Source organism: Acinonyx jubatus, chromosome B1 (genome assembly GCF_027475565.1).
Source record: "Acinonyx jubatus isolate Ajub_Pintada_27869175 chromosome B1, VMU_Ajub_asm_v1.0, whole genome shotgun sequence".
Classification (NCBI taxonomy): Eukaryota; Metazoa; Chordata; class Mammalia; order Carnivora; family Felidae; genus Acinonyx; species Acinonyx jubatus.
In genome coordinates, this window is record NC_069382.1 from 131,842,036 (window position 1) to 131,856,022 (window position 13,987).

At 35.4% G+C, this 13,987-nt stretch overlaps 1 protein-coding gene across 13 annotated transcripts in view; it reads left to right on the forward strand.

Annotated features, from left to right (window-relative positions):
• Positions 1-13,987, forward strand: part of MAPK10 (mitogen-activated protein kinase 10) — a 310,137-nt gene that overhangs the window by 284,148 nt on the left and 12,002 nt on the right. For all 13 annotated transcript variants that reach the window (XM_015067345.3, XM_053216135.1, XM_053216133.1 and 10 more), the window contains 2 exons: positions 7,938-8,001; positions 9,697-9,774. In XM_015067345.3, coding sequence (XP_014922831.1) covers positions 7,938-8,001; positions 9,697-9,774 — 142 coding nt within the window. The remainder of the gene's footprint in view (positions 1-7,937; positions 8,002-9,696; positions 9,775-13,987) is intronic.

The window sequence follows — 13,987 nt, forward strand, 5'->3', positions numbered from 1 at the left end:
TATCTTTGACTACAGCCTTAATTTTAATTACCACAAATGACTCTCAAATCTAGGCATGGTCCCTTAAAGTTGTCCTGAATTCCAGATCTACAAATCTAATACCACTGACATTTAAAATGGCATCTCAAAATTAACATGTCAAATATTGAAATGGATTTATCCCCTATTCACACAAAACCACCACCTCCTCCTCCCCTTTTCTATTTTTTTTAAATTTTTAACATTTTTATTCATTTTTGAGAGACAGAGCACGAGCAGGGGTGGGGCAGAGAGAGAGACAGAGAAAGAGAGAGAGAGAGACACACACACACACAGAATCTGAAGCAGGATCCAGGCTTTGAGCTGTCAGCACAGAGCCCGATGCAGGGCTCAAACTCATAAACCATGAGATCATGAACTGAGCAGAAGTCAGATGCTTAACCAACTGAGACACCCAGGTGCCCCTCTCCCCCACCCCCATGGTACTACTTTCAATCCATGGCACTACTTTCCACCCAGATGATTGAACCAAACCCTTGGGAGTTATCCTATACTCTTTCCTCAGCCTCCTTATATCCAAATTGTCAAAGCTTACCAGTTCTTTACCGTCTCCCACCCCCCACAAAATACTTCTTAAAGGAGTGATTCAATCTCACAAGTCTTCATTTCTTATCTCACACTTACTCTTTGACACAGAACGGTCTGGTTTCTGGAAAGCAGTTCTTGTTAAGGTCATTCTATTGTGCCATTCATGCCTGCTTGCTTGTCTTCCTTTCTGCTCTTCCAGGGTACTCCTGAGAGCACTTCTGGGGCTCTGCTTGGGATCTGAATGTAAGACAATTTAGGAAAGGAGAATTAATCATATTAGTTTCCAGAGACAGATTTTAATAACCTTTTATCTCCCATTGTGAAGTACTCTCAACTCATCAGATTTTTAAAGGACATTTACTTCATTTGTAGTATTAGATTGTTGAACTTCTATACAAGAGTACAACCATGGTTCCTAAAACTTGCTTGAGAAATTAAAAAAAAAAATCAACAGATAGTACATTACAAGTTGCCATTTGCCTACTTTTAGAAGGCACTGAAGTTTTTGGTAATTGGAAATCAAGTCATTGGTTACTGCACAGTAAGATTACAATGCAAGTTTACAACCTATGTAACTCTGGAAAATAATTATAATTTAGTCAGCTATTTTGATAAATTGTATACATTGCTATTATACTTTTATTAGTTTAGAAGCTAGTTGGTAAGACTGTTAAGCAAATATTGAACTCCATTGTGGATAATAAACTGTTCTTGATGCTACCAGCATATAAAGTTTGAGAAAAAAATTGAACATCCTAAAAAGTGTCATTAGCCAAAACATAAATGTAAAATAGTACATATCATTTAATGCAATAGGAATAAAAATTATTCCATCTCAATATTTATTTTCCACTGAGGAGGTTAAAATTTTAGGAAATTCTATTCATCAAAAAATTATAGATACATTTGGAAAAGCTATTTTATATGTATAGATTCATGGAAATACAAAATCAAAATTTGCACATTTCTTTAAATGGGTTTTCTGTTCTAACGTTGTACTAAAATTCACCCTTCTTGTTTGAAACCTTACAATGAATCATGCATCTTTTCACATTCCTCAAGCTGCAAAAGTCAATGTGAAGAAACAGAGCACGTTTCAATAGGACATAATATCATTTTCTTTTATCCAGCTGCCAAATTAATAGAGAATGCACACACTGAAAGACAATGCTATTTAAAGCTTTCAAATGAAGCGTTTTCAATAAGATGGCAGAACACATAGAGAAAAAGTGGAACAAAACTGTATAGTATGCTTAATTAGGACAAAAGAAGCAGAAAACAAACACCAAGTTGATGATTGTCGTATGGCTCAGAACATGAAGGAGACAGAAACAATGTTAAATCAGGGCTCAAAAATGGACAGGAAAAACAACTTTGCGTGACTTAGATTTCTCATAATCTGGTTCTCATCTCTTTTGAGATTCACATGTATAGAGGTCTTGATGTTGTCCAAGATATTTTGACAAAAAGCATTCAGGATGTAAGTGTTGACCATTTGGGTGATATTTGCCAGATCTCGCTATGTGTGTAGGCTGACAGAAAATTGGAACAGAAATCAGAGTGACAGGCTCAAATTTGTCACTAATGAAAATCTTTTGTAAGTGTTGAATTATTCAACTTAACATTTCTGCAACCCATTAGAATTCCTCCATTCCATCTTTCCCTGTAAGAGATCTTGCATTTTCTTCCTAACTCTGCCACTAATTAACTCTAAGACCATGGACAAATCACCTGTGCAGTTTTTATATTCTCATTTGCAAATTGCATAAGGGTGGCACTGGATAACCTCTAAACTCTCTTCCATCACTAACATTCTATGATGCTGTTGAAATGGGGTTATTTTGAAGACTAAGGAAAGAATAAATTCATACATTTTAATAAATGGAATATTACTTAAATATGTGGCATAAAATGAAGTCACAAAAGAGCAAGTTGTACCTTGGGGGAATCAATTAGGGATTTGAACAGATACTGATTAAAGAGATCCCTTCAGCAAGAAATCATTTCCAGCAACAAGAACTCAAAAGAATGCCAACAATCCATATTGCTCAATCCCAATTTTATTATGTAGCATTGCATTCCTTTAGCACTTTCTGGTAAAAGCCATACTTTATAGTTAAGTTTAACATTTTTAAAAATGGAGAAAATGGAAGGAAATGCTGACATGATGTCTCAGAGCAGGAAAGAGTAGACATCTGCAATTGTTGAGACTCCAGTAGTAGAAAAAGTTGCAGTTTGGTTGTTTTTTTCTCATCCTGTAATTACTGGATACCTGCGATCTGCAATATGCCATGTCATAACACTGCTATGCAGTGTGCTCATATAATTATCCTCTAAACGCTTGTGAGAGTAAAGGGCCTGAGGACTGTTAGTAGCTGTAAGGACAACAAGCAAAAACTGAGATGGTTTTGAGCAAATTGAGACATACAATCTCCCCATTGGCTTGTGTTTCTATTTCTTATTTTATAAAGATGTTTACTTTAAATATTGTTTCATTATCTCTTATTTTAGATTAATGTCTATTACCATTTGCTCTGAATTATTCTTTAAGTTTGGTTTCAATCAAAGATCTACCATTAATTAGTTATGTGACTTAAGATATCTTAAGAAGAATTTTTTTGAATCTTAGTTTCTTTATCTAAAGATTGTTTAAAAGTGCATATATAAAGAGCTTAGCACATAGTATCTTCTCAGAAAAAAATGACTTCTCTTAATTAGAGAACAGTGTTTTTCACTTATCAAACTCTTAAAAGATATTTGGGAAAGAGCATTAGAACTCTTCTTTTCTTTTCTTTTTTCTTTTTTTAGTGTCACAATCTGTTCTGCAGTTCCTTTTTTTTATTTGTATACAATATCCATATTGGTATTGAAGATATTTCTTCTATATCTTTCTACTTCTTTAGGTGCTATCTGGCATTAAAATACTTCATCAACAATCTATCTGAATCTTTCTGGGTGTGGCGACAGTTTTGAGGTTTGGAAACCTTTATGGGGTTCAAAGTTATGCTTTTTATCATGCCCTTCTGATTCCTGGAAAGCTAAATTCTTCATTTGTTTCATTTATAAGAAATAGAGAATTACTCCCTCTTTTTGAAACTCTCTGAACACTTGACTTCTATAGCATTACAATATTTTTATTATCCATGTATTTCTTTAAGTGTTCCTTCTTTCCTTCTTCTCTTCTTTCCCCTCGTCTTCTCTTTCTCCTCCTTCTTCTTAGTGCACTTCTCTTCCACGGGTCAACTTTTAAACCTTGGTGTCTGGCAGGGGTCCATTTTGGCCTTTTACTCTTCCTACCTGCATTCACTCTATGGGTGACCTCATGCACTGTCATGATTTCAACAAACATCTGTTGCTAATAGTTTTGAATCTATACATCTCTAGCCAACAGCAGTCCTATGATCACCAGATCATCTATTTAATTCTCAAATAGACCTCTCTATCCACATAGCACTTGGCTTACCTCTCTACCAATCTCATTTCCCTTTTTTCATTCTCTGTCCTTTTAGACAGTCCCATAAATACCATAATTGTCCAGCTATTTAGCTTAGTGATCTGGGAATCATTCTTCTTTCTCATTATACACATTTAATCAAAAAAATTCTACCAATTTAATTTCTTAATCAATATTAAATAAATATTAATATCTACCAATTAACATTTATTAATTCTTGAATCTATATTTTCTATCCATCTTGACCTTCCACATTATAGTCAGGCCTTTTTAATTTATTTTCTAGATCATGCATTAGCTCCCTAAATCTTTCTGCTTTCAGTTGTGTCTTTCTTCAATCCAGCCATGGATTTGTCCATGCCATTCTCTTAAATTCAAGAAGTCTTTGCTCCATATCATGGTACCCAGGACCATCCTTGATCTAGCCTTTGCCTGACCCATCTCCTCTAGGCACAGCTCTTATTGCTTGTCACTTCTGAAGTATGTCATGTGTTACTTTCAAAGAATTGTTTCCAATTCTCTTTGCATGTGTGTGCACCCAAACGAACATGCATCCACCACCAACACGACTATGCTGTTTTCTAGGTTCTGTGCCTGGAGTCATCTTGTCCTTCTCCTTTTTTTTTGACAGCATCCTCCACCACCTTTCTTCATGGAACTAGTACAGATGTCATCTACTCCAAGAAGCAAAATGTTTTCCTAGGGTTTGTTAAGATTTCTTCACTCTATTCTCCTATACCACATACATATTTTTTTTTATCATGTTGTGTATTAATTTTCTGGTTTATATCAGTCCACTGAATTGTGAGCTCCTTGAGATCAGAAGCCATATTATCTAGTTTTGAAGTTTCAATTTTTAATATAGTCTGGTGCATATTACGTGCCCAAGACCTTTACTGAATTAATGAGTTAATAAACAAATACATTGATTCTAATATTCACTAACGCAGTGATTATGTATTTGTCTATGTGTTATCTCATTTAATTAAAACAATTTGTACATGTATATATAATAACATTAATATGAAACATCTAATCCATATTGTTATTTTTTATGTAATCCATTTGAATTCATGGTTCAATATCTATAAGAATTTCAAGCAAGGAAGTAGAGTCCAAAATCTTCAAAAATAACAGAAAGAGAATTTCAGTCTCTTGAGGAACATTCAAAAGCATGCAAGTCACAAGCCCTACTAACTTTCCATATATTATCCTTAATTTCATCTTATCCTTGATTTTCTCACATCTCAAATTGTTCCAATCTAGTAAATTTTTTTTTGGAAATATTCTCTGGGGCCCTTCTCTTTATCCTCACTCCTCATTTCTTTTTCATTTAGATTGCTACCTGGAAAAAGAGAATCCTTTCTGTTTAATAAGGGTGGGAGACAACTGAGCAATAAAACACTAGCTTCTCTTTAGAGAAGGGTGGAGGCAGAGAGTGTTGTGGACAATTGCATCTAATTATTGCTGTGCAAGCACATATATGTGTGTGTGTGTATATATATATATATATATGTTTGAATATGACATTACTCTCTGTAGATTATTGGTCAATTCCTCTTTTATATTTTTATGTAGAAGACATCTTTATGTGAATGTACCCTTCCATTGCAGGTGATTACATTTCCTCTTAAAACAAACAAAAAACCCCACAACTCTGAACATGTAGCTGTTTCAATCATAGCTATAATGCAAATATGTTTTGCAGCCGTTTTGGTTTGTTGAAAGGAAAAACCTTGGACTCAGTACTTTTTTCTCTGTTTGTAGTTTGCTTGTGGTTAGAGTCTACGTACTTCATGCTTTATATACACTACCAACAGCTGTATGATGAAGTTCCAAGGAAAGCCTCTCTCAAAATAGTTTTGTTGCAGAGAGAAAATGGCATTTATGCACTTTGGCAGGAACTGTACTCTTGAACCATGTTCAGTTTTGAAATTTGAATGGAAAAATCCACTTCATGGAGAAGCCAGCCACACAAGATCCTGAGCTGAGTCTATTGTTAGAAGAAGAAAGAGGTGCCAACAAGGCATAGAGCTCTGGGGACCTCTGAGAGCTTGTGTATGCTGTGTTTGGCAGAGGATGTCCCCTCAGCATTATAGGAAGAGGCAAAGCAGGAAACCTGCCACTTGGAAAAATGTCTTTACATAACCAGAATTTAGCTTTGCATTAGCTTACTTAGATGACAGTTTCACAAATTAAAAAAAACAAAACAAAACAAAAAACTGTTTACTCATTACATCATAATATTCCTATAATTTGGGAATCCTTTGTAATTTGGGGTAGAAGATGATGCCTTAGTCAAGTCCTGAGGACAGTGCCTAATCACCCTGTCCCCTTAACTTTATATAATTGTATTTTTATGTTCCCTTTAGCATCATGGGATAGAGTGGGGTCTCATTTTGCTTAATTCTTTCAATAAAGACTACTCAGCCAGCCATGTTTGAATCACAGTAGCTGGTTTAAAGCTTTTTGCTCCAGTAACAATTATAGGAGTTAAAAGAATGTCTAGCCTCATCAGTAGTTACTTCTCAATAATTCAGTATTGTGTTAAGTTGCCTGACCACAATGGGGCAAATTCTTTTCTTTTCATATACAGTTACTTCTGTAGTATGTGAGGCTACCCCAGCATATCAGGACTAGAATGAAAATTCATATCTGTCATGATTCAGGCTGAATGCAGTAAAGAAGGACTACTATAGTAGTAAGATGCTACTCACTGGCCAACAACCTCCAACAGAAGCCAAGAGCTGTCTTTGAAAGTCTTGTCCAAAGCCTTCGTATGACAGCCATTTTTGAGGGATGCATGGCCATAGGCCTGAGTCACTTTATCGAGTAACTCTTTGAGTTTCTTACAATAAATATTGCTGTTGGAGTGTTAGGCAACGTGAATTCTAGGGTTCCCTGTCTCATGGCACCAGAAATTGGTAGTTCTTATTTCATTCAATCCATCGCCAGCCGATGGAACTTCTTAGCCCCTTCTCCATGTATCTCATAGTGATATTTTTTTCCAAGAAATATTTTTTTTCTTTCCATCTCTTGGCCTGAGGTAGAGCTACCATAGGGCATCATGATATATCTCCCCTATCTGGAGATCTTATTCCTCTTCATCAGGAAGAAGAGATCAAAGAATCTGAGACCCTCCTTCCTGGAAGGCACCTAGATTTATGAAAATCTCTCCTTTTCCATCTCTGAACTCTTCATGGCAAGAGAAATTCTGATGGCATAAGTCAGACTGAAGGTCCTCTCATATGATATCCCCCAGAGAGGGCTAACCAAAGGGCGTCTCAGAGGTTTACAGTGGCCCACCTCTGTAAAAAACTGGCAGAGTCTTCTGCCTATGGGGAGAAAATATCATTTAAATATTGGGAATATAGCTATATGTAAAGGTATTTTATGATGCTTCACAAAAAATTTAAAAGTTTGATTAGATCTAAATATGGCTTTATACTAGGGACTACTACTATGGCCTATTGAGGGATATTAAAGACTTCTTCAGGAGGGTCTGAGAATGGAACAAAATCTTATCAGTGGGGAATAGTTTGGGTAGGGTTCTGTTATAAAGCAAGTGAATGGAGGAAATAGCTTCTGGGTCCTTATAATCTAATGTCTTATTTTCTTTTTAAAGATTGGCTTTATTAGTTTCTTAGATTTGGTTTCTAAATCAGAAGGTTTTGGGAAGTGAGCTCTTAGGATTTGGATTCTGCTGCTTTACTTGGTCAGCAGCAACTATTGGCATATAAATGAGTCCTTCATAAGTCTAGAAATTTTAACTTCTGCACCACTGCAATTACCCCAAAATTAATACGTGAGTCTCCTCGCTACCAAAATCAATGAACAGCAAGTTACTCCATGCACTGTAAAATTTAGTTATATTTGGGTTATTACACAAAGTTTATTGTTTGTTTTTATTCTGCAGCCTCCACCTCAGATATATGACAAACAGTTGGACGAAAGAGAACACACCATTGAAGAATGGAAAGGTGACTCTACCACTTAAATATACATTTTGCTTTATTGAAACTCAGAAAATATCTTCAAGGCATCTCTCTTTAAAGCAATTTGGTAACAGATGATTTTATAATTGCTATCCTCAGACAATTTTCAAAGTTCTCGAAACGTCATCAGTCTTTTCATACTAATAACAATATTGCATTTACTCAAGAATGAAAGGAATTAATTACTGACACTTTTTAAAAGAGTACTGATTGTCAAAGTATTTGTTATGGTGGAGGGCATGCTTCAATTCAGAATTTCAGAATTATACATCCCATGTTTGTGTATAAAATTATAATATAAAATGGATTAAATTAAGCCTAAGATTACTTTAGACATTAGAAAATAAAAGATATTTAATGTATGAATTCATTTGGTTCATTTTTAGGACTTGAAAATCTAGGAAATCTATGTATCTGAATGGCTTATTTATCCTTCAAAGTAAGAAAATAATGAATAAATACATTAGTTCACTTTTTTTCCACCAAAACCCTTCCAAACACATAATGAATAGTCAAGATTATACTCAGGGTGAAACAAAGCAGAAACTATGAAGAATTATTAAACTAATATAAATAACTACACAGTAGAATAAAAGAACTACAGAGTAGAGATAAGCAAATACAGATCATAACAAACCATTCAGTCAAAATGGGGAGGAACATAAAAGGAAGATCTGAAGAGAAGAAATATTTGAGCTGACTTGAAGGAATTAATCATTATAAATTGAGAAAAAAAGAATAAAACAGAGGAAAATACCAGTATGGGGACATATGGAGAAAACAAAGGATAGGGATGAGCAAAAAGTGTTATAAAGATAGCAAAGAGATTTCTCTGGCCAAGGAGTCCTGTTGGATAATATGGAAAAACGAGCATGTGCAAACAATAGACCAAGTAAACAAAGATACTAAATGATGGACAGAAAAGACTTGATATGCTCTAAATAAGGACAAGAAGGTACTCTTAGGGGTTTGTGAATAGGTAAGTATTACGAGATAAATATCACTTAAAAATGAACATGGATTAAATTATAAACCAGAGAAAGAAATTATGGTGAAGGATAATGATTATATAAATTGGAACTCATTGCACAGCAAGAATGAATAACACTGAATGATTTTTAGCAAAAAGGGGAAAATTAAAAGAAATGAAGGTACATAATTTAACTCTAGCAAAGAAAGAGCCATGAATGGATGCCTGTTTGGAAATAAATGTAATAATTATCATGTTGGGTTTGAGGCAAGTTTAATTTTACAACTCCAAGATTTCAGTATGAAAAAAAAAATGAAGAAGCAGTTGGGAAATTGTTGGAAAGTAATAAAGTCAGGAGAGTATGTGCATCTCTTAGGAAGTGAATATAGAAGAAAACTGTATGCTTAAAACTGGGCCATTAAAGTTCTTAGGAGATAAAGTTAGATGGCATCAAAAATCTCCTCAAAAATTCAGAACCAAGTAGAATGTATATTCTTCATACATTTATTTGGTCAAATACTTTACTGAGCACTTACTTTTTCCAGGCTTTGTGCTTTTTTGCAAGACAAAGTAGAAATAGAGGAGTAAAGGAATCCCGATTGATTTTTAATTTACTCAACCCCATCAGAATGTTATTATTTTTCATTAATAAGTTTTCTCTGCATATTAAAGACCATTTTTTTAATGATCCTGACAACTGTTTCTTACAGAACTTATCTACAAGGAGGTAATGAATTCGGAAGAAAAGACTAAAAATGGTGTTGTAAAAGGACAACCTTCTCCTTCAGGTACTCACTCTCAGTGAATAACTAATAAACCAGTACTTGTGTATTTTTCTTGACCTTGAAGAGGGATTGCAGCCAATAACATTGCTAATAGAGCATATACACTAATATCACATGATTATTTCTGTCCAGTGATTTTCGTTCTATTCTTTTTGATATTCAGTGTGGCATTCATTTTGATCATGATTATTGATTATGACTAGGACAAAAGATAATAGTGAATCTTGAAGAAATGTTGACAAGGGCTGGTTAAAGGGTAACTGCTTCTCATCAAAACACAGAGCCATCATGCCCCCTGACCACCATGTCAATGTAGAGGTCAGGAATGTATATGTATATGTATATGTATATGTATATGTATATGTATATGTATATGTATATATGTATGTATACATATACATATATGTGTGTGTGTGTATGTGTGTATGTGTGTGTATGTGTGTGTGTATAAAGAGTTTTAGAGGGGTGCCTGGGTGGCTCAGTGCGTTAAGCATCTCACTCTTGATTTTGGCTCAGTTCATGATCTCAGGTTTGTGAGATTGAGCCCTGTGTAGGGCTCTGCATGACAGAGAGGAGCCTGCTTGGGATTCTCTGTCTTCCATTCTCTCTACCCCTCCCTTGCTCTCGTGTGCACACTGGTGCACTCTCCTTCTCTTTCTCTCTCTTGCTCTAAAAAAAAGGAGTTTTAGAAAATGTGATGGCTTATCTCTAACTTTAAACTAAACTCAACTCATTCTGGCAAGAATGTAGTTTCCAAATGATTAGTTTAGAGAAAAATGGATTTGATGCCCTACCTTTGATAAACATTTTTTCCCCTATGGACCTTAAATTGTTTAAGGAAAAAAGATGTAGGATAAATAATAAATTCTTCATACTCATACTAATCTTTGAATAATTGGTTTGCACCCAAATCACTATTATATCCAAACAGATACAATTTAGTTGGGACATGTTTTCTCATTTGAGTAATGTCCAGTTTTATCCCCAAGTCTTTCCTTTCTTCAAAGAGGGTGAAAAAAATCATTGGGTTGTCTGTCCACCCTGCTCATTCATCCTAGCATTTAGACTGATGCAGGTCTGCAGAAGTGGTGCCTAACCTACTTGTATGTTCTGTCTGATTCTGATTCTGATTCTGATTAAGGAACCCAAACACTGAATCCAACAGCCTCAAGATGTTACCTTCTAAGGCAGAAAGACTCCTTGTTTTAAGGATTCCCCTAATGGTCAGAACATGTTTTTCTGTAATCATTAAGAGGTCAAAATACCAGCATCCAGTGAAGGTGACCTAGGACCTCAGGCTCAGACTGGACTAAATTTTTTGCACGGTCTCTTCTATTCATCTTTAATTCAAGTTACAATTTATTCATCTCCATTCCTCTTTTCAAAGAGCTTGGGGTCATGCCACCCACTTCAGGGCACCCCATCTTCAGCTTATTTCATGCTCTATATTCCCCTCAGCCCCAACCAGATCTCTGCAACAGTTAATCTGTGATGACATAAAATCCACAATTCTCTTTTCAATACTTTCACAACACTTCCACAAAAATCTTATTCCCATGACCCATTTTATGCAAACTGTATAGTTCAGGGAAGGCAAAAAAAGGACTGAGGATGATACATATGAGATTAATTAATCATGAAAGGGATGGGATGAGTGGTCTGCCATATGAAGAAGGGTTTGTATGCATCATGTTGAAGCATAGGACAGCCTTGTGCTGCGGCTACTAGCTCATGAGAGCTACTTGTGTACATCTCTCCCAATTGTGAGTTTATTGACCTTGTGTTAGTCGCTTGGAATCTACCATGCAGGATTTAAGATGTGGAGGTTGGCTCACTCTACAAATCCAGGGCATTTTTCCCCCCATGGAGAGCCAATTGTTAAATTTTTATGGGCAAACCACTGTATGTGTGTGTTGTGTGCACGTGATATGCACTTATGCAGTAGACTGCTGAAGGAAAAAGCGATTACTAAGAAAACTTGAAAAGTCAGCTTTTTTTGCTTTCTTCATTGTATTCACCACTTCTCATTAATGTTTGCATATCATATTTATTTTGTAAATAGCCAGAATGAAGTAACAGTACAACTCCCATAATATTAAGTCATGGCCACACGAGGAACCTGGAAGCAAGAGAATAAGTTAATGCAGTTTCTTAGTGAAACTAAGAAAACCTGAGTGAAAATTGTTCTCCTGCCCAAATGCATGTTTTAGTGATACTTTAAAAATGTAAATAGGAAGTTAAATGTGCGTTTGCAGAATAATATACAGGTTTGAAATTTATCGATGGAATTGTTGTATATCAATAAGAAATAAATCTAAACTTCAGATACATTTCTAAATAAATAATTGTACTCCCTTCTGCTATCTGATTTCACTTGCACAGTGATTTATTTTCAAGAATAGCATGGCTGCTTACTTTCTGAATTGATTTATAAAGACTGCTAAGGGAATAGCAGTTCATGAATAGAAATTAATTTTCTTCTAGAGCATTTTTTATAAAATGTTAGAGTTGGAACAAATATAGGAGGCTGTCCATTCCAAAAGTTCTTTGTTTACCATTCCCATTCCACCCAAGAAGTAAGCCTCCTATAAGTAAGAGTGACTCACCAAAATAAAGATATTTAGCATTAGGATGGGTAGAGATTTTTCAGAATCTCTAAATGGCAGATAAAACTCCCCAGGTGATTTAAATATACAACTCCCCCCCCCTTACTCCCACCCACTCACCATATTCCACATACTATGGCAATGTGTCATTCCAAATTATAGTCACTGATCTAGTCCAATAGTTATTATTTTTTATTTAAAAACCTCATGGTTCCTGGGTGGTTCAGTCAGTTAAGCATCTCTTTGTTTCAGCTCAGGTCATGATCTCACAGTTTTGTGGGTTCGAGCCCCACATTGGGCTTTATGCTAGCAGTGTGGAGCCTGCTTGAGAGTCTCTCTCTCTCTCTCTCTCTCTCTCTCTGCCCTTCCCCCACTTACCATCTCTCTCAAAATAAATAAATAAACTTAAAAAAATTTAGAAACCTCAGCCCTTAATAAGATGAGGCTCAAGATCATACTTAAAGAGAAGGCTATATCTCAGTGATTTTTTTATTCCAGTACTTTTAATTCTCTGTGTCTACTTCTTTGTGCATGGAAAATAATTTCCTTAAAAAAAGCAGAGCAGTGATGCCTGGGTGGCTCAGTTGGTTAAGCATTGGACTTAGGCACAGGTCATGATCTCATGGTTTGTGGGTTTGAGCTCTACGTCAGGCTCTGTGCTGACAGCTCAGAGCCTGGAGCCTGCTTTGGATTCTGTCTCCCTCTCTCTCTGCCCCTCTCCTGTTTGCACTCTTTCTCTCTCAAAAATAAATATTTTAAAACATTAAAAGTAAAAAATAAACATTAAAAAATTTAAAAAGCAGAACATTTTCCCTGAAATAATAAATATCTTGTGACTACATAACTTATAGTTTGAGAAATTTCCATTAGCATAACTTCTTTCCGTAAAACTTATTTTTTGGTCAGGTAGCATTGAAAGTAGTTGCTCTTCCTCATTTGCAGCCCTACTACTATTTTGTTACTTTTAATAGCATTTTTATTGACAAAAATTTGCAATGCTTTATTCATAGCAAACTTTTTAAAACAATTGGGTTTCTCTGAAAAAAATATAGAAGGTAGGGATGTTTCACATTGCTAGGACATCCTGGGCAGGTGAATGTTATAATCAAATTCAAGTCAGTTCAGTTCCATGTAAGAGATTTTCACAAACTGGCAGTAAATTAACAATTTGAAGCCAAGGTCCATTTCTTGACTCTTCCATTTGCGTTTGGTTTTATGGTTACAAAATTTATTTATTACCTACACAAAAAGAGACCTGAAAGGATCATTCAGTAAAACCAGAGTAGCTGCAGTCAAGAGTGTATTTATTATAGTGCAATAGAAGTCATATAGAAGCAAAGATTTTTCATGTAATAGTGGGGGACTGGTTGATTTTTAACAACCATCTTTATTAAAATTAATTTTTATTTTTTATTTTTAAACATTTTTTAACGTTTATTTATTTTTGAGAGACACAGAGAGAGAGAGAGAGAGAGAGAGAGAGAGCGAGTGGGGGAGGGGCAGAAAGAGATAGGGAGACACAGAATACAAAGCAGGCTCCAGCCTCCAAGCTGTCAGCACAGAGCCTGATGCAGGGCTCGAACTCACGAACTGTGAGATCATGAACTGAG